The sequence below is a fragment of the Cannabis sativa genome, chromosome 8 (genome assembly GCF_029168945.1).
Source record: "Cannabis sativa cultivar Pink pepper isolate KNU-18-1 chromosome 8, ASM2916894v1, whole genome shotgun sequence".
Lineage (NCBI taxonomy): Eukaryota > Viridiplantae > Streptophyta > Magnoliopsida > Rosales > Cannabaceae > Cannabis > Cannabis sativa.
In genome coordinates, this window is record NC_083608.1 from 47,018,880 (window position 1) to 47,046,339 (window position 27,460).

At 28.1% G+C, this 27,460-nt stretch overlaps 3 protein-coding genes across 5 annotated transcripts; all 3 read left to right on the forward strand.

Moving 5' to 3' along the window:
- Positions 1–612: 612 nt before the first annotated feature.
- Positions 613–5,670, forward strand: LOC115699486 (beta-fructofuranosidase, insoluble isoenzyme 1). Of its 2 annotated transcripts, XM_061102120.1 has the most exons (8): positions 613–794; positions 2,669–2,854; positions 3,491–3,499; positions 3,594–4,453; positions 4,550–4,708; positions 4,798–5,036; positions 5,133–5,223; positions 5,321–5,670. In XM_061102120.1, the coding sequence occupies exons 2-8, from the start codon at positions 2,683–2,685 to the stop codon at positions 5,501–5,503; spliced, it is 1,713 nt and encodes a 570-aa protein (XP_060958103.1). In that variant the 5' UTR covers positions 613–794; positions 2,669–2,682; the 3' UTR covers positions 5,504–5,670. The 2 variants fall into 2 exon arrangements, with proteins under 2 accessions (XP_060958103.1, XP_060958102.1); XM_061102119.1 differs by lacking the exons at positions 613–794; positions 2,669–2,854 and having other exon boundaries at positions 3,432–3,499.
- Positions 5,671–5,700: 30 nt separating this feature from the next.
- Positions 5,701–7,620, forward strand: LOC115699487 (large ribosomal subunit protein uL2z). Its single transcript, XM_030626928.2, has 2 exons — positions 5,701–6,452; positions 7,030–7,620. Exons 1-2 carry the CDS (start codon positions 6,013–6,015, stop codon positions 7,364–7,366), a joined length of 777 nt encoding a protein of 258 aa, XP_030482788.1. The 5' UTR covers positions 5,701–6,012; the 3' UTR covers positions 7,367–7,620.
- A 16,617-nt stretch (positions 7,621–24,237) lies between these two features.
- LOC115701115 (uncharacterized) lies at positions 24,238–27,073 on the forward strand. Of its 2 annotated transcripts, none has more exons than XM_030628811.2 (2): positions 24,238–24,709; positions 25,473–27,073. In XM_030628811.2, exons 1-2 carry the CDS (start codon positions 24,647–24,649, stop codon positions 26,565–26,567), a joined length of 1,158 nt encoding a protein of 385 aa, XP_030484671.1. In that variant the 5' UTR covers positions 24,238–24,646; the 3' UTR covers positions 26,568–27,073. The 2 variants fall into 2 exon arrangements, with proteins under 2 accessions (XP_030484671.1, XP_030484670.1); XM_030628810.2 differs by having other exon boundaries at positions 24,256–24,709; positions 25,470–27,073.
- Positions 27,074–27,460: the final 387 nt, after the last annotated feature.

Here is a 27,460-nt window from a genome sequence, read left to right on the forward strand (position 1 = left end):
GGATGAAGCTTACTTTTGGTTTGAGAATTTTCTTCTATTCTTGTAATTAATTTATGATAGCTGAGTATTTTATCTAAAAAAAATATCATATTATATATGGAAATTTACGAATACAAAGTTTGGTTAATGATGAGGAAACATATAAAAGTTTTTTTTTTTTTTTTTTTTTTTTTGAACAGAAATGTAAATGGTATTTTACAATCATATATTAGCTTAATAGCTTAAAGTCTTGGGTTCGAACCCATGACGTCTCCCTTTTTCTCATCCCTCCCTCGCCACTAAGTTAACTTTAGTGGCTTATATAGAAGTTTATTCAATTTTTGTTGTTTTTTTTTTATATGAATAAACTTCATAAAACAAACCAAAGTGAAAGGCTTTACTGCTCTCCATTTAAAATAAAACAACAAGAATTCTTAAAGAGGCATGCAAGCAAACTTGTGGACATAATGACATAATATATTATTGTAAGTAAATGTAACATGTCATGCATGTAAGTGACAACTCAAATACTTTGGAGTTATCGAGGACACTTTCTCATATCTTAATATATTGCAAATTTAGTCCCATGCAACAACAAAAATAATTATATATAGTCTCATATTATTAGTTAGAAAGTGATATACAATACAAACACCAATAATATTAGATTATTATTTTGTCTCTCGTTTGAGGGATCCAACCTTATTTTGTGACTTTTGACTCACTACTACATCGATATGGAGCTTGATTGAGTTCACAAGTATAATGAGTCACAACTAAACTCTCAAATTCTTTTTTCATCTCATTTTGTAAAGGTAGTTATAATTATATTTATACATATATATATATATATAATATCCTTGTATTTATGTTTATAGGAAAATATATTTCATCACAACTCAAGTTGGGCTGGGCAATAATGAACAATAGTTCATAAATGAATGAACTTTGGGAGATCAAAATCTGTGGGGCATTTTTTATTAAGCATTAGTGGTACATAACACTATTGATATCTTAAGAATATATTTTATAAAAAAAATATTATATTAAATTAACATGATACTTAATTATATCCATAGCTATTTGACATCTTGAATTGTGTAAAATACTACTCCAAGATGAGATGTCTGTTTTTATTTTAATTTCTTACATTTATGAAAAAAGTATATATTTGGAAGTTCTATTATTTAGTTATATATAAATTAATTTTGTTAGTAAATATCATTAAAAATTTACACTACTCGGATCTATACTCCTAGCTAATGTTTAAATTAGTTAATAATGTAATATATAAATTAGCTTATAATAACTGAGTATTGACATTGTGAAATTGATCCAATATCATCTTTACTTGTATTACTTTCTACATCTATTTATTCGACTATAATTGTGAAAGTGAAAGCATAAGAGGATTAAAAAATGTAGAGTATTAGAGTGAGAAACACAATATATAATATATAATATATGGAGAAATGTTTAAACCGATTTTTTTTATTTTATTTTTTATTAAAAATATTTAAGAAAAGAGAGAGAAAATATATAAATCGCAGTATAGGGTTTTTTATGTTTTTTTTTAATTAATTTAATTTAGGTAGATATTTGTTTTTTTTTTTTCATTAATTTAGTTAAAATATAAGAACATCTTTTTTAACTGATTAGTTACAACCAAAAATTTATAAAATTCATTTCCCAATAAAAATTTAAAGAATAAATTTTTATAAATCAAAGAAAAAAAATTAAAGATATTTATTTTGGACATTTTATAATAAGTCAAACATATAATTAAATTTTTGAACTGTAGTTATAATTTTAAGGGGTGTGAATATAACTTCCCCAGATTCTAGATTGAGGGAGAAGAAAGAGAATCCATGTTTTGACCCTCATTAACGCACAGTAAATTTTTTTTTTTTTGAAAGAAACGCACAGTAGTTTTGTAAATATTAAAACGTAACTTTTATCCCTTTGTATGGGGTTGTGATTTTTTTTTAATTATAAATAATATATATATATATATATATATATACGGTGGATTTTAGAGATGGAGGAAAGGAAAGTTAACCGATCCCGTTAATTTTTATTAAAAAAAAAAAAAAAAAAGAAAACGTTTTAAAAAATAATCCTTCAACCAAAAATTTGTACCACATTTTATATAAAGAAAATATAAAGAAGATATTACATATATAAATTATACATTAGAGAAAAATAATTTAGGATTATAAAGAAATGTTTAAATGATTTTTTTTATTTTTTATTAAAAATATTTAATAAAAAAGAGAGAGAAAATATATTAATAGTAGAATAGGTGTTAATTTAATTTAGGTAGATATTTGTTTTTTTTTTTCATTAATTTAGTTTTTTTTTTTTTTTGAAAGAAACGCACAGTAGTTTTGTAAATATTAAAACTAAGTAACTTTTATCCCTTTGTATGGGGTTGTGATTTTTTTCATTAATTTAGTTAAAATATAAGAAAAAAAATATGATCTTAATTAACTGATCGGTTACAACCAAAATTTATAAAACTTATTTCCCAATAAAAATTAAAAAAAATGCTAATAACTACCTAAATTTAAAATTTGAATGAGATATTTAATAACTAAAGCAAGAATATCTCAAACTTTACCTATAATGATAATTTTTAAATTTTATTCTTATCTATAAATAAATAAAGCCTGCTCATTTTAAGTTGCAGTTTAATTTCCTCTGATGGCTTCGTTCAAGATGTTATCTATTTTCATTTATGTATTGCTCATAAATATTGGTGGTCTCCATGCTTCACATAAGATATTCCCAGAATATCAGTCACTCGACATCGAACATGTGGATCCAACTTTTAAAACGGCTTACCATTTTCAGCCTCAAAAACATTGGATTAATGGTCAGTTCCTGTTTTTAATTAATACCGTGCATGCATTGATGCACATTTATATAATAATAATCTTACGTCTGATTTTTATTTTTAGTTTTTGTTTAATAAAATTAGTGTTGTATACATATGTATATTTATATATTTATTTGTGTACAATACACAATTATATAAATGCTGCATTTTTGTTTTACCTGGTGAATGTTGATGAAACAATGTAATTATAATATGTGGTTTATATTTATATATAGTGCTGCCTTTATGTAGTGGTGAAATGTTTAATTTTTTTTTTATTAAAGAGAGAAAATATATCATATGAAAATGTATATATCGATCTACCAAGTCTCACTGTATTTATGAGTTTAATTGTTTAATTATTATTAACTTTTTTTTAAAAAAAAATACAGATTTGTTTCCTTTGATTTTAAATCTGATTACTATGAAATGTTCTATTATTATAAAACAGCTCAGATTAAATAGTGAAAATAATTGTATTATTTATTTATTTTATTTTTTAAAAAATGTTTGTTCTTCTATTATAAGATGCCTTTTCTGTATATGAATAGCTATTATATAATGAAATCTAACAACTGTTTCATTTTTTGTTTGCAATCTTCACCAAAATTGTCCACAAAAATTATCATCCAGACCCAAATGGTAAGGACATTTTTCTTTTTGTTATTTGAACATTTAATTTAATTATTGATTTAACACACAATTAATTAACTTTCTTTTTATTTTTTCCAAACAGGCCCAATGTATTTCAATGGAGTTTATCACTTATTTTACCAATACAATCCATGGGGAGCAGTATGGGGTAACATAGTTTGGGCACATTCAGTATCAAAAGACATGGTTAACTGGGAATCTATCGAACCAGCAATATTCCCATCTGAAGATTACGACATAAATGGTTGTTGGTCTGGATCAGCTACTGTTCTTCCAACTAATAAACCTGTAATCATGTACACAGGTATTGACAAAACCATAAGACAACTCCAAAACTATGCCGTACCCAAAAATCTTTCTGATCCATATCTTAGAGAATGGATCAAACCAAAGAACAACCCAATAGCAGTACCAGACAAGAGTGAAAACGCTAGTGCATTTCGAGACCCAACAACTGCTTGGAAAGGCAGAGATGGTCATTGGAGAATGGTTGTGGGTGGTAAAAGAAATATGAGAGGTATGACACATTTGTATAGGAGTAAAGATTTCAAGAATTGGATTAAAGCAAAACACCCTTTGCATTCTGTACCAAATACTGGTATGTGGGAATGTCCTGATTTTTACCCTGTTTCAACTTCTGGTGCCAAAAATGGTTTGGACACTTCTTCACTTGGTGAAAATGTTAAACATGTTCATAAAGTTAGTCTTGATATTACTAGGTATGAGTACTATACTCTTGGTACTTATCTTACTCATAAAGATAAGTATGTACCTGATAATACCTCCATTGATGGATGGGCTGGATTAAGATATGATTATGGAAATTTTTATGCTTCAAAGTCATTTTATGATCCTGTTAAACTGAGAAGGGTCATGTGGGGTTGGGCTAATGAGTCTGATACTGAGGATGATGATGTAGCTAAAGGATGGTCTGGAGTTCAGGTATGTATAAAATATTTGTTATGTTTAAATTTTGTTTATTATTATTATTATTATTATATGACACCATTGTTAACTTTTGTTTTCTTTTCTTTATAGTTGATTCCAAGGACTGTTTGGCTTGATCCTAATGGAAAACAATTATTACAATGGCCTATTGAGGAAATTGAATCTTTAAGAGATGAAAAGGTTGAAATGAGCAATTTGAAACTTGAAAAGGGAGATTTTTCTGAAGTTAAAGGAGTTACAGCTGCACAAGTATTATGTCTAACATTGTCATTATTTCTATTTTTTTTATCAGTACTTTGATAGAGCTTTTTATTTATTGATTTTTTTTTCTTTTTCAGGCTGATGTAGATGTTGTCTTCTCATTCCCAAGTTTGGAGAAAGCTGAGAAATTTGACCCAAGTTGGGATAATGCAGAAAATCTTTGTGGTCAAAAGGGATCTCATGTTGAAGGTGGTATTGGGCCATTTGGACTATTGACATTAGCTTCAGAAAAGTTAGAAGAATATACTCCTGTATTCTTTAGAATATTTAATGGTCCAGAAAAGAATGTTGTTCTCATGTGTTCTGATGCCTCAAAGTAAGTTTATTATATTTATTTTTATGTTTTTTTTAAAAAATTATACTATATAATATGATATTGTAATAATTTGTTTTCTATCTAATTTTTGCTTAGGTCTTCATTATCACCAAACTTGTATAAGCCATCATTTGCTGGATTTGTTGATGTGGATTTGAAAGATAATAAGCTTTCTCTAAGAAGTTTGGTATGTTAAATTGAAACTAATATTTTTAGTTAGTGAGATCATTTTTTTGTTTAATTAACTTAATTACTCACTTTAATTATTGTATTATTGTGTGTAGATTGATCATTCTGTGATCGAAAGTTTTGGAGAGAAAGGAAAAACATGCATCACTTCTAGAGTTTATCCAAGTTTGGCTATTGATAATAATGCACATTTGTTTGTGTTCAATAATGGAAGTGAGGTTGTGACTGTGGAAAATCTTCAAGCATGGAGTATGAGACGACCTCAGTCAATGAACTAATTTAGATTGAGCAATATTAGTTTCTTAGTTTTTTGTTTTAGGGTATTTTTGTTTAGATGTTTATGTTTAGGAGTGTTTAGTTTCATTTTAGACTTTTATTTCTAGTTCTCTTTTGGATTTTTTTTGGTTTTAATTGAATGAATAAAAAACTCTAGAGTTTGGACACCGATTTCTATTTATTTTCTTATTTTCTTATTAGTATGCTAAAATGTTTATCCTTATTATTCTATACCAACATTTCAAGTTGGAATTGAAGTTGGCTTGTGAACAATTCTTATGTTAGAGCTTTGGATGTGAAAATTAATAGTATTCACTAACATAGTCAATCCGAATTTGTTGTCCCCCAAATAACAAATATTTTTTTATAGGGACTAGTTTGCAAATTCAATGAAAAAATAAAGGGCATTTAAAAAATAACCAAAATTTTGACTCTTATGTAAATACTCTTAAGCATTTCTTCTTCTTCGCCGTCGCCAGTCAAAACCCTAATCCTAACCCTAACCGTAGCAATGGGACGAGTCATTAGGGCACAGCGTAAGGGTGCCGGATCTGTGTTCAAGTCCCACACCCACCACCGTAAGGGTCCGGCCCGGTTCAGGTCTCTGGACTTCGGCGAGCGCAATGGTTACCTGAAAGGAGTGGTCACCGATATCATCCACGACCCGGGGCGAGGTGCCCCACTTGCCCGAGTCACGTTCCGTCATCCATTCAGGTACAAGCACCAGAAGGAGCTTTTCATCGCCGCAGAGGGCTTGTACTCCGGTCAGTTCATCTACTGTGGGAAGAAGGCTAATCTCGTCGTTGGTAATGTCCTTCCTCTTAGATCTCTTCCTGAAGGTACTGTTATTTGCAACGTTGAGCACCACGTTGGTGACCGTGGTGTTCTCGCTAGGGCATCTGGTGATTACGCCGTTGTTATCAGTCACAACCCGGATAATGGAACTAGCAGGTATGGCTCAAGATTTGATTTTTAATGATATTCTTTTTTTGGGGTTTTGTTTATTATCAACATAATCATTGTTTAATTTCAAGTATTTAAGAAGAAAAATGAATGTTATTGGATGTTTCTGTTTGGTTCAATTCCATTATCAATAGAAAGCTTGCTCTTATTTATATGATGCTTAAGCTCAAATGAGGAAATGGAGAAAATTTAGTCCATTTTGATGTATAATTATGTCAGTAATGTGTGTTATGTATTGTTATAATCTTGATATGAATTTGCATTTAACCATAGTTTTGAAAGGTATAATCGCTATTTGGATTGACAATCGAAATTCCCAATTGGGTTTTGTTACTGATTTTCTGAGTCTGTGGTTTCTGTTTAGACCTTACATTGTTTTCAGTTTGTACATACTTAATGTGTGTTATTTTGATGCTTATCTTGATATGAATTTGCATTTAACCATAGTTTTGAAAGGTATTATTGCCATTTGGATTGACAATCTAAATTCCCAATTGGGTTTCGTTACTGATTTTCTGATTCTGTGGCTTCTGGTTAGACCTTAAATTGCTTTCATTTTGTACAGAGTTAAGCTTCCATCCGGAGCTAAGAAGATTTTGCCAAGTGGATGCAGAGCTATGATTGGTCAGGTTGCCGGTGGAGGCAGGACCGAGAAGCCAATGTTGAAGGCCGGAAATGCATACCACAAGTTCAGAGTGAAGAGGAATAGCTGGCCTAAGGTTCGTGGTGTTGCTATGAACCCTGTGGAGCATCCTCATGGTGGTGGTAACCACCAGCACATTGGTCATGCCAGTACAATTGCAAGAGACGCTGCACCTGGGCAAAAGGTCGGTCTCATTGCTGCCAGGAGGACTGGTCGTCTCCGAGGACAAGCTGCCGCCGCTGCTTCCAAAGCCGACTAGGGCTTTTTCGAAGGTTTTTTTGTTGTTGTTGTTGTTGTTGTGTGGGCACTTTTTACTAATCAATACTAGAGTGTCTTTTGTTATTAGTCTTCTTAGGAATGAAGTTCAGTTTCTGGAATAGAGATACCATTTAGCATTATCATAATCTATATGTGTTTCTTTTTTGTTTTGCTGAAACTTTTTTGCCTTAAATGTAATAAAACTTTGTATCGAATGGTTGAGTTTAGTGGGCATGCTTGCCAGTTTTGGGTACACTCAGCAATGCTGTACTCTATTGTCTGATGATGTTTATAGGAACTTTGAGTGAACCATACGAATATGTTTTAGATTCAATTTTATTATTTTTGGCCTATGAATAAATTAAGTAAACATGTGAGACATAAAAGTGGTTCTGATCCCCACAGGTAGATTAAAGTAATTATTGGCACGTAAACAATTCTATGTATGTGTATGTGAAATTAAAATAAGAATTTTAAATAAGTGTTCATAAATTAAAATTAAAATTAAAATTAGATTTCATAGTCCATGCAATATTAGAAAACAAACAACTGACAAAAGAGGAAGAAAGTCTTTCACAATGACTAGTGTAATAATCAATTTCTCATCAAGAGCTCACTCTTTTGAGAGTGTTGGTGGCCGCACTAGAGTGTTAGAGCCAAGAAACAAGTCGTAGTCTCGCCACAAAGTAGGTTAGGAAAACACAATCTCTTAGAAGTTGCCCAAACTACCACACCGAAATGGTTTCTAGCAACTACCATTATACACATGTCTTTCATCCCTACTCTAACATTGCAGTGTAGAAAGAGATGTTCCATTAATTCTTCATCACCACTGCAAACATGGCAGTGAGTGTCATTGATACACATTCTCTTGCTCAACACTGAACAAACGAGGAAAGCATTAGAAAGGATACTCCACCAAAGCATCTTATGACGTTCAAGAATTCTACTATCCCATAGCCTATTCCAAAAAAAAAGGAGATCACACGGAGGGACTCTTTGAAGAGCTTGGACTAAATACGTCGACTTATTGGAAAATCGACCATTGGGCTCCTTAGTCCAGACCCAATAGTCACGACACGACCTTGGCCCGAGAGTTTACCCCTTTTAAGATAGCAACAATTATTTCTTGGTCAAAAAGATAGACTAATTTCTGAAGATCCCAATTTCCATTTTTAGTCCAAAAAATAGCTACTTTGTTATCCCTTGAATTGATACCCAATTAGGCTTCGAGAAAAAATACCCTTATATTATATCCATTAATAAAAAATACCCTTATATTATATTTTATTAAAATATAAATAGAAGTAAAAATTAAAATAGGTATACAAAGTAAAATCCTCATGATTCCTTGTAAAGTTCCAACTATCATCCTTACAGTCATTACAATAAACTTTCTTAACAAAAAAACCTATCAATAGTAGTCATTATTATAAGAAATTATGTATTATTATCAAAATATTATAGATATTTAGCTAAATTAAAACATGCTTGGTTTATATCATGTTGAACACTCAAAATAACTCATCTAATAGATGTGGGACTAAGAAAAGAGCATAAAAAGACTAGCATGTTACCTATTTATTAAAACTAAAAAATGTAGTAAAAGACTTTTTTTTTTTTGGTAAGGTTTATGTAATGTTAATTATTTAATGACTACATCTTAAGATAATCTTTTCATTATTATCATAAATTTAAGTATTGTGGAAATGGACAAAGTTCATATGAATCAATTTTTTTTTTTGTTTAATATAACAAAAATATATGTATCTGGTCAATATTAAACAAGCAAATAAAATCGATTTTTACCTAATTTACTCTTTGTGGGAGTTGGGCATGGCTGTCCTCAAAAGTTGGCGATTTTTGGTGTTTTTGTGATACATAAGAACCAAACGAAGAGCCAAAGCCCAAAAGATGAGGCCATGCACATGCTTGGATTTGGATTAGATGTTATCCATCCACTACAAACCTCTTAATTTGGAGTTTTATTTGCGCTCTCAAAATTCTCAAAATTTATAAGTGAATCTTATTTTAATAATTTTATTGTACATAAAATATATTAATTATATTAATTTTTGGATTTTTTTTTTATTTTTACACTTCAAATCATTTTTTTTATATTTTTACAGAATTCCACATAGAAATTCTTATAGCAACTAACGGAGCAACCAAAATCCGTATAGCAACCCACATGAAATCTATTGGAGAAACCACCGGATCAACCTAAACCGTAAATTTTTTTTAAAAAAAAGTTAAAAAATAGTATATGGGATAATTTCCCTTAATTTTTTTAATTATTTTTTCCAATTCATATTCTTAAACTATATACCTATCAAACAAAAGTAAATTATAGTTCGAATATTATAACAAAATAATTCAAATAAAAAAATAATGTAAAATTTTATTAGAAAAAAATTATGAAAATAAAAATAAAATAAGTATTGAAATTAATACAATATACTGAGAAAAAAAATTAAGAAAATATATTAAGTGATTTTTAAAATTATTTTAAGTTTACTTTTTTTTAGATATTAGGGTGTACTTATCATTTTGTGGAGTGTAAACAAAATTTCTCTTATCTATTTACTACACAATATTTAAAATTGGAATAAACTAAAAGAGAAATGTAACGGAATAAGTGAAGAATAATCAGAATCAATATTTGTAATATGTTGTTTATTAAAATTGTTTGGAAATAAAATAATAATGATTTATCTTATTTACTTTATGAGGAAACGTAATCGTTTAAATTGATTAAAAATTATCTTTTTGAGTTAAACTATAATATATGGTAGTAATTTTATAAGAACAAAATTTTCATTATATACTTAATATTAAAAAATAAAATAAAAATAAATAAAAGTTATTACATATGGCATTCCTTAAAAAATTGGTGGAAAAGTATTTTTTTTTTTAATTCTTTATTTAATCAAGTTCTCTATATTTTAATTTTAATAAAGTAAGTAAATAAATGTAAAAAAAAAAATAGTTAATTTACTATTAATTTTTATTACTTATTAGTAAACATGGTAGTTTTTCTATAGAGAGAAAAATTGGATAGATTGTCTTAGGTATCATAAACTTTGGACAGTTTTGTCTCAAATATAGCCGGCAAAGTGATCTTTTTAAATTAGTTTTTCCTGTTCAATAAATTTTGTCAAACTGGAAAAAAAAAATACTCATATATATTATGTATATATATTTTGTGAAATTGGAAAAGAAAAAAAATATGGCATAGAAGGAATTTGTTTTAAATCTTTTTTTTTTTTATTTTTGCTATTGAAACAAAATTTAATGATTTAATATTTTCAAAATTAATATTTATAGTAACCATCAATAAATAATGTTACATATATATGTATCTGAAAAAACAAAAATTATTAGTATTAGTAACAATGTGGTTTGTTATTTAGTTTCTAAATATAAAAGCATAAATAATGATAGTTTCATTTGCATCCCATACCATTATAAAATATAAAAGTAATACTCTTATTATTATTTTTTATATGACCTATATATTATTTATTTTATATCTACTTTTTCTTTTTCTTATTTCTCACATTCTACAAAAAATAGATATATTAAATATTTTAGATAAAAAAATTAAAATATATTTAATTTCATTAGTGTACCAAAAATATCAATAAATGTACATTATTTAAAAGAAATATGAGAAAAATTTGATATAAAAATATATTAAGTATAAATTTTAAAAATTACTTTAAGGTAGATTGCATATTGAGCTACCTATATAGATTTTTGAGGTGTAAATATAATAATGACCTTACAATAATATACTTTATAATTTTGATGCTGAGTAAAATGCGATGAAGAACGGTATTTGTTTAGTTAATTTTTTTTTTTTTTTTTTTTTTGAAATTAAACTATTTGTTTAGTTAAAATTTTGTTGATATTTGTTTTGACAAATTTTCATTATCAATTTTTTTAGTATAATAATATTCCATTTATATTTTATTTTTTTTGGGTGAAAACATTGTGAAATTTATCACTATGTAGGTTCTAATATAATGATCACAATGATAAAAAGTACATGATGGGCATGCTAATTTTTTTTTCGTAATATTTTAAGTTATCATATTTACCTTTTCTTATTTATCTATAAATAGGTATGAAATAAGTGAAAAGGACAAATAAGCCCTTCCAATTTGGTGGGTGCTAAAAGGCAATTACGTGGCATGAAAAGCAACAAAAGTTAGGGTTAATTTGGGAAATTAAATCCTCAATAGGAAAAGTCCTTGGTTGGGTGCCTATCTATATAGTTTTGATGAACAAACTTAAATCAGTTTGTTGAGCCTTTTCCTTTAAATAAATAAAAAAAAAAATTAATCCATTTTTATTTTAAAATTATTTAATGATTGAGTAATTACTAATTAAACTTAATTATTTTGACAAATTCATAACAATCAAATATGCAACGACAAAAAAAAAAAAAAACTATACACACAAGATTCAAGAAAGTCTAACACATATATACTTTTTTGTTGAGCATCTTCGATATATCTTAAGTATACTCTTATTAAGTTAAAGTTGGTCTCATATTCTCATGTTGTTGATCCATGTTCTTAAATTTAATAATGTTTTATTCGAAATATTATTAAAAAATAAAAAATAATAATTCACAATAATTGAACCAATTAAATGAATTTATTTCGTAAATGTGTAATGTAATCATCCAAATTATTTTGTATTTATTAATAAATGTGTAATGTATAAACAAGTAAACAAATTGTTTTGGAAATATTTATTCGAGTTTTTTTATATTTATACTTTAAATTAGTTTTTTTTTACTTTTACTAAAATGTGTATTGTAATTTATATAGTAACTAATAGAACAACTAAAATTTATATAGCAATTTATATAAAAACTACCAAACTAACTATCGAAATAATTCAAACTGTAAATTAAAATAAGTTAAAAAAAAATAATATATATATAATAATTTCCTTTATTTATTTTTTATTTGTTTAGGGAAGGTTTTTGAAAAAATTAATGTGTATAAAAATACAAAAGTGTGTATATAAATAGCATTATTTCAAAAATTAATTATTTGCCACAAAAGTATTAATAGCGGCTAGTTATTTTATGACTATGTTTTGTTTTGTATGTATAATCCAACTTCTAAAATACACATATGATATGTATATGAACTATGTATAGTAAAAATACAATGTGCACAATAATTTTTTCTTTTTTTGAAATTTGTGCACAATAATTTTTTCTTTTTTTGAAATTTGTGCACAATAATTTGAAATGATACTTTTTATAGTAACATAATATATGGAAGAAAAAAAAAAGCATACTTATGCTTTGTCAAAGAAAGCTTTGGCTGGTTGGAATGGGATAACCCTAGTTGTTCATCCTAATTGTTTTGTTGGACTTGCCAATTTCGTTGTAGTTTCTCTTTGGTTAATAAATGACTTCCCTTAAAGAAAAAGGAGAAATTAATTTAAAATCATTACTATTTATATCTCATACAAATATTTTATATATAATATTTATTTTATAATTATAAGATAAATAACCATATAAGTAACAAAATTTTTAAGTTTGTAAGCAACATAAATAATCAATATATATTTATAAATTTATAGTTTTGTTCCAGTTTCATCCGTATAAATTCTGTTTTGAATTCATTAAAAAAATACTTGAAAATAATTGATACTACATGTTTCTGTTTAAACTCAATAATCTAAAATTTTGTCATGTTTAAGAAAATAAAAAACAAAGTAATTAGAAAAAAAATTACAATTTTACAAACTACTTATACCGTTAAAAATAAACATTAAATTTATACTAATTAAATTTTATATTAGTCACTCTATTTTTTACATTCATGTGTATCAAGTTGTCCCATTATAAAAAAATTTAAAAAAATCCAAAAAGAATAATAGTTTGTGAGAGAATTTGTAAGAAGTTTCGTAGAAATTATAGCGAGACCTCCTACAATATATTACCCCAAAAATTAATATTGGTTTTATGCATATAATCTACAAATTGGTCTAAAAATAGGAATTTCATTCGTTTGTCTTTGCCAATGTTCCCCAATTTTCCATGTCCCTTTCGTCCCACTAAAATTTACTATATATTATATATTATGTTATGTTATGCCGTGTTTGGTTGAGAAAAACAATGAAATTTTATAAATAATGATTATATAAAAAAAATATTTTGTTATATTTAAGATTTTTAATGCAACAAAACCTTTTCTTTTTCTCTTTTAGCATGTGGTGGAATAATTTTTCTTCTTTAAATCGATTTCGATTTCTATTTCATTCTTATTATTTTTATCATCATTTAATTTATTTCTGTTTTTATTACTTTCAACTAAATTGTTCTTAAGTTTATTTTTAAGGAGCTACTAAACTCTTTCAAATGGCCTAGTCATCATATTAAAATAACAAGAAAAATAAATAATAATAATAATACACAAATTTATGTGAAAAATTATTCACAAAAAAATCACATAGAAGAGAAAACCTACCTACTACACGGGACGATTACTAGCCTTAAGAAAAAAATATATATAAAATATATTCTCATTCACAATATTTTTTAATTTTAAAACAAAGAGATTTAATTTAAGATAGTACACACAACACAAATTGTATTGGTGATTATACTCATCACTAAATTTATTGTTTAGCCATATATTATTTATAAATTAATAGCTCAATATTCCCAAATAATTTCATGGAAGACATTTAATGATGATCATATACTATTATACTCTATATTAATTAAGTCGTGCATATGGATATATAAATGAATATTATAATAAAAGGATATTTCATAAAAATTATTAAATTAAATTAAATTAAATGAGAATTCTATATTTAATTATATCAATATAAAGACATATAATATGTTAGAAGATGTTAGGCACTGATTATTATTTTTTTAATCTAATTTTCATCCCTAATCTAGGCAGTAAGAGTAACATACTTACTAATAAAGGACACTCTATGAATTAGGTCTTTGCACATGTAATTTTGGGAAGAGAAAGAGAGGAATGAATGAATTTAATAATAAATGTACGTGTGATATATTAAGTAATAGTATTTAATATTTACATTTAGTGAGAGAATAAAAATTTGAAAGAGAAAAAAGAAAATTAAGAAAGGCTTTTATAATTTAATGATTATTAGTTGTTTGGTAAAGTATTAAAGTAAATATATTCTCATCGAATTGCATGATCCACGACAATATAACTCCAAGTTTAATACCACACCACGTGATCAAACCAATATTAAATTTATTATTAATTTTTTTTAATGAAATATCAATTTTATTGAATTAAAAGCATTCTAATACAAGAGGGCCTTTAAATTAACTCAAACATTATGTTCGAAAATGCTATAACTAGAGGAAAATCGAGCATGTCTAGCAACAGCATAAGCAACTCGATTAGCTGATCATTAATTTAATACAACGTATTTTGATATCAAATAGAGAAGACAATAAATGACAACAATCCTGAATAATTAAGCCGAAAATAGATTACATTCTCTGCCTACTTCAGATTGCTTGGACAGTGAGAAGGCTATCAATCTCAAGCTCTACATTATGCCAGTTGGTACCCTTAATCCAACTAAGAACTTCCTTGATTCCCAGAGCTTCTACGACTTCAACTGAGTAGTGAGTAGGAACTTAATTGCTTTGTAGCATGTCTTAGCTTCAATAAGTTTGTCCATATTATCTCTTGCAATAATTTCGAAACCATAGGAATTTTCATGATGAAAAAATGCAGTGTCCACATTAATTTTGATGTGATTTGCAATTGGTTTAGTCCAAATCTCGGCCCCATCATCACTATTATAAAGAGATAATGATAAAGCAAGAGTATTGTGAACTTTTCGCCAATAATCAAAAGTAGTAGAAACTGAAGCTAAAACATCATAAACTTACTATTAATTAATTAACTCTATTAGTATTACTTTCTTCCCTTTACATTTTTCCTCTTAATTTTGAGATATTAATTTCTTATTACATATTTGTGATCAAAATATTAAAATTATTTCACTCTTTCAAAAAAAATATATATTAAAATTATTAATGTAGCAATTATTAAGTATTCAAGCTATATACAACTTCTTTAAGTTTTTTTTTTAACTTCTAGATTAAAATATAATTTTATTTAAGTGTGTAATTATTATTATTATTTTAAAAGAGAAAGGTTTATAAATAATTATTCATATTTGAGTAAGTAAATTTTTATAAGTTTCATAAATCAAATGTTTTTGATATTTTATTTGTACGTATTAGCAAATAATGATAACACACGTGTATTGTCTAAAATATTACTTTAACTTTATATTATAATCACCATGCGAAAAAAAAAAAACTGTATATTATAATCTGTGCTGTAAATTTATTGTCTTGATTTAATAAAATTAAAACAACTGATAAAGTAGAATCATTATGCTCGATTAACTAAATTTTGGATATATAATTATAGGAATATTATGTGGAAAATAATTAATTTAATATATTTGTGCACTTAAATATATGTATATTTTTGACAATAAAAGAGTCTCTTGTTTATATTTTGGTTCGTTAAGCGGCACCAAATATTTTCTGTATATTTTTAGCTTGACAAATGCTAAAAGATACTAGTGGTGTTTAGTATTCTCTTACATGTTAATATATCATTATTAGTCCAGTTAAGTATCGAGTTCCATATAATCTAATATAATAATTTTTAGGAAGTATCGCTAGCTAATCACAAAAGGACATATGTGCTAGACACTACTGGTGCGTAATAACATTGCTCTTTTACCATAAATATTTACATATAAAATTTTGGGATTTTTTCATTTTTACACTTCAAAACAGTGTTTTTTTTTTTTTTTTTTTTTTTTGTATTTATATAGAATTAGGCATAGAAATCCCTATTGTAGCTAGCGTTGCAATCTAAATTGCAACAAAAAATCGTACAAAAACCCCTATTGCAATTAGCGCTGCAACCACTTTAGAAACCCAAACAGTAAATTTGAAAAAAAAAAAAAATTAAAAAAAATAGTATATGAAGTAATTCCCCTAAAATTTTATCTATCATTAATTTATTAATGTAATTAAATAATAAATTTTACATATAATTCAAATTAAAGTGATATGATTCTATATATAAACACTATTTTTTTTTTTAAGAAAATACTATATTTATTAAAAAAAATGAAAATAAAATAACAAATTTCATTGAAATATTAACATTGAGAGTACAAAAGAGCTTTTAAATCAGCCCAAACATCGTGTTCAAAAATGCTGCAATCAAAGAAAAATCAAGAATGTCTTGCCACAGCATGAGCAACTCGATTTATTGATCGCCTAATAAAACATAACTAACATTTTGTAAAGATGAGAGCAAAAGTTGACAATCATGAATGTTCAAATTGAAAATAGAAGTCATCAGTTGTTTATTATGAATGTCTTGAACTGAGATCATGTTATCAGTTTCAATCTCTACATTTTGCCATTGCTTGCTTTTTACCAAACCAAGAGCCTCTTTAATACATATAGCTTCAATAACCTCAGCATCATAAATACCTTTTTAGCTTTTATAAGATTGTCAGAACTATCACGAGCTACATTCCCAAAATTATAGCTTTCTTGTGCAAATAAGGCGGCATCGACCACTAATCTTAATGTAGTTAATTTCTAGTTTAGCCCAAAGCTTAGCACCATCTCCTTTATTTTCAAAAAACATAAATAATAAACATGTGTTATCTTGAACCTTACGCAAATGATCAAGAATTACAAAAGTCGATGTGAGAACCTCATTTTTTGAGGAATTTTTTCTTCTTCCAAACAGTGACATTTTGGGCCTTTCATAATACCCAACATAACATGGCAGCACAAAAAACTTGCTCTTCATAAAGAGTAGTAAATAGCTTATCCAACCAACTTTCAAATATTGACAATGATGCCGATTCAATACCTGAACCCAACGTGATCCAACATGAGTGTGCAAATGGGCATGTAAGCTTGAGAATTATAAATAAGTCATTTTGAAGAAAGTTTCACATGCTTTGTCACAAGCTGAAAACACGTTAGTAAACAATCGGAAGTAGTTCGCCCCAAAGAAAGTTTTTTACTTTGGGAGGGATCTTTAGTTGTTACAACCTGCACCAAAAACCAAAATTATTAGGTCTCGAGTGATTATACTATTTTGCAATGATTACTATATTTATTTAAATAAAAACAATACAAGATTTTAAGCATCATTACCCTAAGTTGTATGGCTCTTGTTATACCCTAATTTTACAAAAATAGCAATCACAATCATAACATTTCACTTAGGTACCTAGGTGGTGAAACCACCATGCCTCATCACCTTAACCTACACCTAGGTGGTGGCACGACGTCAGCTCACCTTCCTCAAGGTCGAGGTACTCTTCATCAGGGCATCATCTCGGTCGTAGCCAAGATGCACATCCTCATAAGGACATCATCTCGACATCCTCAAACATCCTCACTTCGGCTCCAAAAGAAGCTTATCACCTTAGCTAGCTCCAAGCCTTGTTCATCTCAGCACACCGAATTCTTCATTTTGGCTCAAGGCTAAAGTATCATCTTCTCAGACTAAGGCCGAGATCATCACCTCGGGTTGATACCGAGATCATCATCTCGGACCAAGGCCGAGATCATCACCTCAGACCAAGGCAGGGATCATCACCTCAGACAAAGGCCAAGATCATCACATCCGACCAAGGTTGAAAACACCACCTCCTTGGCTCAAACACCATCACCTCGTACCAAAGTTCATCACCTCGTACCAAAGCTCATCAACTCGTACCAAAGTTCATCACTTCGTAACAAAGCTTATCATCTCGGCCCTAGCCGAGATACACACCATTAGTACCTCATCTCGGTCCTAGCCGAGATCACCACTTCAAGTCATCATCTCGGGCCTTAGCCAAAATCACAACACAAAGTCATCATCTTGGTTGTAGCCAAGATGCTCCTTACCTCAACACATGCTTCTCACGACTCATTAGCATTATGATCTCAGCATGTGCTCTTCATCAATATGCATATGCTCCTCGTGACGAAAATAAGCTAGCACGTGTGGATTGAAGATATCTTCAGCAATTATCATTTTTTTAGATATTTATTTTGAAATATTTCATTTTGTATTTTAAACTTCACTTGACTATAGTTAGGGGAAGGTGTATCTTGAGTTAAGAGATTTTAAACTCTAAGAGAGACCTATATGAAAACTTATATAAAAGGAGTGAAGTGTCTTGTAAAGAGATCCCAATTTTGATCCTTACAACTTATTCTCACAGACTTTCACTCTTTCATTCAAAAAAAAATATTTGAGGAATGAATTCTTAAAGAACATAACACTGGAGAACTCTCCTTAAGTATTGAAACCAATAACAACCTAAGTGGATTAGCTTATTACCGATGAAAGGTGGTGAACCACTAAAAATCATCATGTTCATCCTTGTTAAATTTTTTTTAATAAACCTGTTTACTTTGATTGACGAATACTTGTGTTCATCTTGCTCGTTTACGATCTTCTTAGATCAGTTAACGAAAAATCGTGTCAATAGCTCTATTTAGCTAATAAACTAGCTAAAAGCATAAAATAAGTATAAGTTGTAGCTTATTTTTTTTTCTTTAGCAATTATTTAAAGATTTTTTTCTAATAAAAAGTTATTTTAAAAATATTTTGATATAAGTTAAGAGAAGATATTTTATGAATAAATTATAAATATTGAATTTAGAAAATAATTTTTAAACAATTCTTTTTGGAGAAACTATGAATTCTAACTTCAACTAAAAATGACTTTTAAATTATAAAATTCTTCTAAAAGAACATCATCCATTGTGTGCAATATTTTTTAAGCCACATAAGTGATCGTTATTATTATTATTTATATGCATTGAATCATGCAAACTAACTATATAGTTGTCATCTTTTGTTTCCTTGTTAGCATTGGTAATAACAAGCTTTTATTATTATTATTGGTGAGAGTACATCCAAAAGTTTGTATATTGTATATGTAAATTTTACTAGGAATTAGTTGGAAACATATGAGGTCAAAAATTCAGTGGAGAATCCAATAAATAATAATAAGTGGTCTCCATTATCATTATTATCGTTAATATTCAATATTATTAGTAATTTACTAGATAATTAAACATTGTTAGAGTGTTTTTTTTTAAAAAAGAAAATACACTTGGCAATATCATATGTGGACCTTTTTTGTTTTAGGAAAAAATAGTTTACAAATGATTATATTATGGTCTCTTGTGATTCTTTGAAAGGAATCTTTAGAATAATTCCATAATACCAAATTATTTGACAATATAAATATAAATATTTATATATAAATATAGATGATAGGCACATTACAAATGGGTATTACACACATGCATTGTGTAGTATATATCGATTGCTTGGTGATTGACAGTCTGTTCTAATTTGCCAAAACCTTAAATAATTAGGTTCCACATAATATTCTCATCACCTTTTTATTTATTTATTATTCATTTATCCACATTGTATTTATAATTACAAAGTCAATATCTTTTTGTCTTTTTTTCTCTTAATTGAGAAAATCGTATACTTTTATTTAAATTAGTATTGGTTCACACTTTGACATAATCTAGCCTAATTAAGTAGGTTGAGATCTTTGTAAGTTTATCCATAAAAATATAGAAATTTTATCCTCTTTAAAAAATAGAATGTTGATCTTTAAAAAAAAAACATAATAATAAATAAATAAATAATAGAAAGTAAATTATTATGTTTTTATTCTCATTAATTAATTATTTTTTTTTCACAATACCAAATAGGCAAATACTAATCTATACTTATTCCAAAAAGAAAAAACAAATCAATACATTTTCTTGTAAACACAATACTAATCAATACATACATGTATCTTTCTTATATTAAATATAACTATCTAATTAACGAAAATTGTTAGTTTAACATTTTTTCCATTAAAATATTTAACACTTTTAAATCAATCAATTGATTATTTTTTATGAAAAAAAACATTTTTAAGTATTTAAATTTAATAATTTATTTATTTAAATATAACTTAGATAATTATTTAAAAGTATCAACAAAATCATATATTAGTTTTTTTTATATAAATCTTAATTTAAATGTAAATTGAATGTTAATTCAATTAATCAATCATATTTTATAACAAATTTAATAGTTATATTGTTTAAAATATATATACTTTTTTTCTTATTTTATTGTATAATAAAGCTAGTTAAATATATTTTCTTATAAATAAATTAGAAATTAGATTAAATTTTATATATATTAAAAATATAATTAAGTTGTATTAAATTTAATTTTTATTCTGATTATTTAAATTAATAATTACATGTTAGTAATACCGTATATATATATATATATATATATAAGCTATTTGATATCATTTCAAAAAAAAAAAAAAAAAAAAAAACTAAAAAAAACTAAAAAAAACAAACAATTTTTATCTATTTGGTTGGTGTAAAAGTTTAGCATGCAATTTAAAACAAATATAATACTTAGTTACATACAGATACTCAATTTACAATCATTTGAAAAGAAAATAAAAATGGATTTACTCCATTAAAAAAAAAAGATTTACTATTAAAAATTAAATTATATCTAATAACAATTTAGTGAATGTATATCATCTAAGATTCTGTGTCTTATTCTTATTTTATTTTGAGATTATTTTAAAAATAAACAAAAAATAATAAAAAATTACAAAAATACGATTATATAAAATTTTAAATATTTTTTACGATTTTATTTACAGAAAATATAATCTTTTTATTTTTATATTGTTTCATTTTTTTGTTGTTGTTTTGAGATTATTGGATGTTATTTTTATGTAATTTGTTTGTTATATTCATGTTATTTTTATTAAACACTATAAAAATATATATAAAAAATCTTTAAGCCTGTAATTTTTTTATAAAAATGTAGTATTTTATGTAATTATTCTTTTTTATTTTATTTTTCTCAATTTAATTATGTTCAAATTTACTTATCAAATTAGTCCAAGTTTTAAAACACAAAAGCTGAAAGCATGCTTACAATGAAGTCATGCACTGACTTTAAAATAATAATAATGATAATAATAATAATAATGAAGTAAAAAGTAGTATAAAAGTGCCTATTAATTCTTAGGTAATGTGGCATGTAGCATATGATACAAATTTTAATAAATTTAAATTAAGCAATGTTTTTTTTTTTTTGAAAGAAAATGGTAACTTTATTAATAAGAAGATTCAACCATTACAATAGAAAGAAAATCAGCAGGAATATCATCCTCACTAAAAATACGATCTGGATACAAACAAGAGCTGAAAGCATGCTTACAATGAAGTCATGCACTGACTTTAAAATAATAATAATGATAATAATAATAATAATGAAGTAAAAAGTAGTATAAAAGTGCCTATTAATTCTTAGGTAATGTGGCATGTAGCATATGATACAAATTTTAATAAATTTAAATTAAGCAATGTTTTTTTTTATGAAAGAAAATGGTAACTTTATTAATAAGAAGATTCAACCATTACAATAGAAAGAAAATCAGCAGGAATATCATCCTCACTAAAAATACGATCTGGATACAAACAAGAGCTACGAGCAAGACAATGTGCAGCTTTGTTTACAGAACGTTTAATAAAATTAATTGAGACTACGGCAAATCGGCCAAAAGAGAACGACAAACCGCCACTTGAAGGCCAAAAGGAGAAGGTATCTCCACCGTGCTTTGGATTGCCTGGACAACAACCAAAGAATCGGTTTCAATCTCAACCGGTCCCCAATGTTTCCTCTTTATCCAACTCAAGGCCTCCTTAACCCCTACCAATTCAGCCATAGCCGAATCCACACACCCCACTCGTAAAACTGTGAAGCCTTCAATGAATCGACCCTGAGAATCCCGGGCCACCCCTGCCGCTCCAAATCGACCATCACTTGCAAAGATTGCACCATCGACATTAACCTTAATCTTTCCCATAACCTTAAATTAAGCAATGTTAATATATTAATCAAATTACAATGAAGCAAAATTTTGTAACTTTAAAGTTATTTAGCTTCTTTCAACTCAAAATAATTTGTAGTATAAAAAATATAGTTCAAACAATTATTTATATGCCAATATGTTTTATTTTATACGTATATGAAATAGATTGTTTAAAGTGAATTAATTTAGATAAATAAAATATTAGACAATTTTTTTTTTAATTTTTGTAATATATTTTAAAAAACTATGATAAATATTTTCATATAAAAAAATTAAAATAAAAATTATCCGGATGCTAAAATTATAAATAAAATTATTATTCATGTTTTCGAAAAGAGGACATGTGGTACATCCAAGTCAAAGATAGTCAACTAAAGCCCAAATACGAGCCAAATTGAGGTAACGAGCTGGATCCACGCGAAGAGATGGATTGCAAGTCCATCTGGAATACAGATCGCTTACATCCCAATCAAAACCTCTCTAATTTTGGGAAGGCATCACGGCCAAGAAAGAAGACATAATCAAAACCCTCTGGATGAGTTATTGGGATACTGCCATGGGGCACTCTAAGAGACGTCCTGGAAGCCAAAGTTGATGTGGCGATCCTATGATACCGAATCCCACAATATCAGGGGTTTGTCCCTTGCTTCAGTCTACAAGAGTGCGCACACCACCAAAGGAAATATACTTTTTGTCTGACGACCACTACTCTGACATCTACAGTACGTAGAGTCGGCACACACATTAAGAGGAATATTAGAGAGTCCCACATTGATAATATGTTAAAACTAAATACCATACCTAAGATATATGTGCTAATCATCTCATTACTAACTAATTTTAGGGATAAGTTAAAAAATACCTCTTTTTTGTATCAATTAATCAAAAATACCATCATATTGTTTTTTAATTAAAATGTACTCACTTTTTTGAGTAGATTGCCTAATATACCCTCACTAATAAAGTAAAGTGAGTATAAAATATGGAACCACATACATCTTACCATACACTTACTTATTTCTATTTCTTCAATCATACACTTTCTCATTCTAACACAACTAGTACAGTTTGGTGGTCAAAATATCTAATGAATCTCTAATAATACCATCTTCCTATTCATTGCAATTCCTACTACTTCATAGTGACCTTTTATGAGTGAAGGAGGTCAAATACCAAATTGAAAAGTGGCTTTTGTTCTTCCAATTTTTTTTAGAAAAGAGAATTCAGCTTTTTTGCACATACTCCCCAATTTTTAATTACTTAAATTATTTTAATAAAAATTGAATTACTTTAGACTTTAATTAAATAAATTAAAAAAATCCCTTTATCTATCTCACCGTTTATGTGAAGGCAGGAGCAAAGGAAATATATATAGATATAGTTAACGGACGTATTGACCGGGTCAATCGGCGCGTGGGGACAAGCTCCGCCGTTAAAACCACGTTAGATTCTTAGACAAAATGACTATTATAACCTTAATTAAAAAACCTCTGTTACATAAGTTGAGGGCTATAATTGGAAAATCAAAAAGGAAGGGACAATCTCATAGAAAGAATATACCAAATCAATGGCTTATTCTAATTCTGTTCCAAAAGCCATTGATTTTTACAGACCATTAATAAATCCCATACACTTATAATCTCATGCAAATTTACCAATTTGCCCCTACCATGCTTATTGAAACTGGACCGTTGGATCAAACTCAAACATTTTCTTATTCATCCAACGGGAGTGGAATTAGTAATTTTTTTCCCAATGTTTTGGATTTTAGGGTTATTTATTTTTGGATAATTAAAAAAAATAAAGAAAAAGGAAATTAGAGGTTTAGGATTATTTGTTTATTTATTAATTTTGTTATTAAAAAAAAAAGAAAGAAATAATTCTCTCTGTATTGTCATATAGTTAAGAGAGAGGAGAGAGAGAAATCTGATGAAAGAGCGAAAAACCACCAAACGGCTATAAATGGCGTTACAGAGTTTCTGCGCAGAGAGAGAGAGAGCGAGATAGAGGGAGAACGAGACACTGAGACCTAAAACCCAGAAAGGGTTTGTGTGTAATCCCCTTAAGATCGCTGTTTATTCGGTTTTTGCCTTACTGGAGTTTTAGGGCTCTGGTTGGTTTTTTGAGCGGTTGATCTGGTTCCTATGATCTCAACATTAACCCAGTTTCAAAGAAGAAAGAGAGTTCGAAACGAAGGTTTATTAATTGGGCATTACAATAAATAAATACACATATATTAGAATTAGTGAGATTGGTGTTCATCATGTCTGATGGTTATTATAGTTCGAAGAAGACGGACGATATTTGCGAGGATGTTTGTGGCCAGGTACTTTCATTGTTGATATAGATATCATTTTTGGGGTCATGGGAAGTTTTTTCATTTCAGTTATGGTTTTGGGATTTTATTCAATTGAGTTTTAATGGAGTTTACGATACTTTTTTTTTTTATTATTATTATTCTCTTTTTATTTTAATTGAAAAAAAAAACGCATCAATACTTAAAGTTTTTGATGCTCAAAGTTTTTAGCTTTGTAAGTTTTGATATATACGGTTATGTATATTTTTACTCAACTTTTCCCAGATTCAAATTCTTATCATTTTCAGAAACAAATTAAGGTTTTCTTCATATCCTTACTTAAATTTTGTTTGAAGGGACAATGTGTTAAAAAGGTGGTATTAAAATCTGGGAATTTGGTTATTACTAAGTTAAGGTATGGATCTTTGTTTTCCAATCCTAAGTATTTTTTCTTAGTTTTCTTCTGCTGTGGTTAAAAAAAAAACAATATCCGGAAAAGTGGATTCTGCTCTTTAGAATATTATGGTTTTTATTTGACCATTATGGTATTCACACATCTTAGTTCTCGTTGTCCTAATTTGTTTTGTACCATGAAAATGATTATTGAGTGTCTCATTTCCACGAGTCATATGGTTTTGAAACTCCCTTGTGTAGTTCTTGTTGTATTCAATTATATTGCTGTTGTTCTCTCCCTTCCCCAAATCAAATTAACTTTTTAGTTTTTAATATTAGAAAGTTGTATATTGAGATAACCAGATATTTAATTTAAGTTATGGTGTTTTCTGTGCAGCAGGGACCTCGAGCGGCACTAAATATGTCCAGACTCCGGTGCATTTTTAATGGATTTGATTTGAAGACATCTATTTTCATACTTGTGCTTATCCCAACATGTGTTTTTGGTATATATTTACATGGGCAGAAAATATCTTATTTTCTAAGACCACTATGGGAATCTCCTCCTAGGCCTTTCCATGAAATCCCACACTACTACCATGAAAACATGTCAATGGAGTCTCTTTGCAGACTTCATGGATGGGGAATTCGGGAATCTCCAAGGCGAGTCTATGATGCGGTTTTATTCAGTAATGAAGTGGACATCCTTACAATCAGATGGAATGAATTGTATCCATATGTGACACAGTTTGTGCTTCTTGAGTCAAACTCAACTTTCACTGGTTTGCCAAAGCCTTTAATTTTCTCTGGAAACAGGGACAAATTTAAGTTTATTGAGCCTCGGCTTACTTATGGTATGTTGGGGGGAAGGTTTCATAGAGGCGAAAACCCTTTTGTGGAGGAGGCATATCAGAGAGTAGCATTGGATCAGCTTCTCAGAATAGCAGGCATAGAAGAGGATGATTTACTTATAATGTCTGATGTTGATGAGATTCCTAGTGCTCACACAATCAACCTATTGAGGTGGTGTGATGATATACCGCCTGTTCTTCATCTGCAGCTGAAAAACTACTTGTATTCGTTCGAGTTTTTCTTGGATAACAAGAGCTGGCGAGCTTCAGTTCACAGGTATAAAAGCAAAACCAAATATGCACACTACCGACAGACAGATATTCTCTTGTCTGATGCAGGTTGGCATTGTAGTTTCTGCTTCCGTCGTATTAGTGAATTCATATTTAAGATGAAAGCATACAGCCATTATGATAGAGTGAGATTCTCTCATTACTTAGACCCCAAAAGGATTCAAGAAGTGATATGCAAAGGTGCTGATTTGTTTGACATGTTACCTGAGGAATATACATTTAAAGATATTATTGGCAAGTTAGGGCCTATTCCTAGATCCTATTCTGGGGTTCATCTTCCAGCTTTCTTGTTGAACAATGCTGATAGTTACAGATACCTTTTGCCTGGTAACTGCAGAAGAGAGAGTGGCTGAGTTGAGTTGCATTTGTAGATTGGCTGAAGCTGTTAAATGGAAAATGTAGATTGACAATGAAGAGGACTATATTTGAAGGGTTCACAATGATGATGATGATGATGTATAACCGTACAAATATATACCTTACATTCCAACAGAATCTTAGGTCATCTTTAGTGCATAGTGAGAAGCTGGAAAAAGAACTTGATGGGGTCTTGGAATTTTTAGGAAGATTTATTATATATTACTCCTTTTTCCTTGGCTTGAGATTTCTTTCTTCCAGCTCGGATGGGGCAATAATCAAAATCTTCATATTTGAGGGTGGTGGTGTTTTTTTGAGTGAGTAAGATAGCTTAGCTTTTCACTGCTTTATCAAGCTAATGTACCCACTTCTTGTTGGTATGTGACATAAATCCCCAATATGCATGACTAGAATGACCTTTCCCAAGATTTTCTATAATGGGAATTTTGTTTTTCAGACTTATTTGTTAGTAAGTATTATTATTAATATATTCTTTTTACAACTTTGTTGTTGATTATGTACTAAATTAAATTAAATTACCATTATAATTACCTTAGATATTTTGTATCATTATCATTACTGATTATGGTCATGCACTAAGACTATTTCATAAGAATTGGAGATCTCTTAATTTTTTGTATTCTTTTAGTGGAAGTAGACTTAGTCAATATGCAATTCTTATATAAACCATTTCTAAGAATTGTATGTTGATTTTGAGTAGCTTTCAAGCATGGAAAGCAATAACATGTTGATCATGTAATTTTTTATTTTTTTTTTGTCTAAATTAGATAGTGCCTCAATGTGCACTTTAGGATTTAGTCAGACCCTCCACCAATTAATCCCCATTGTTTTGAAAAAAAGGGGATAAGATTCTCCACAATTGTTTATG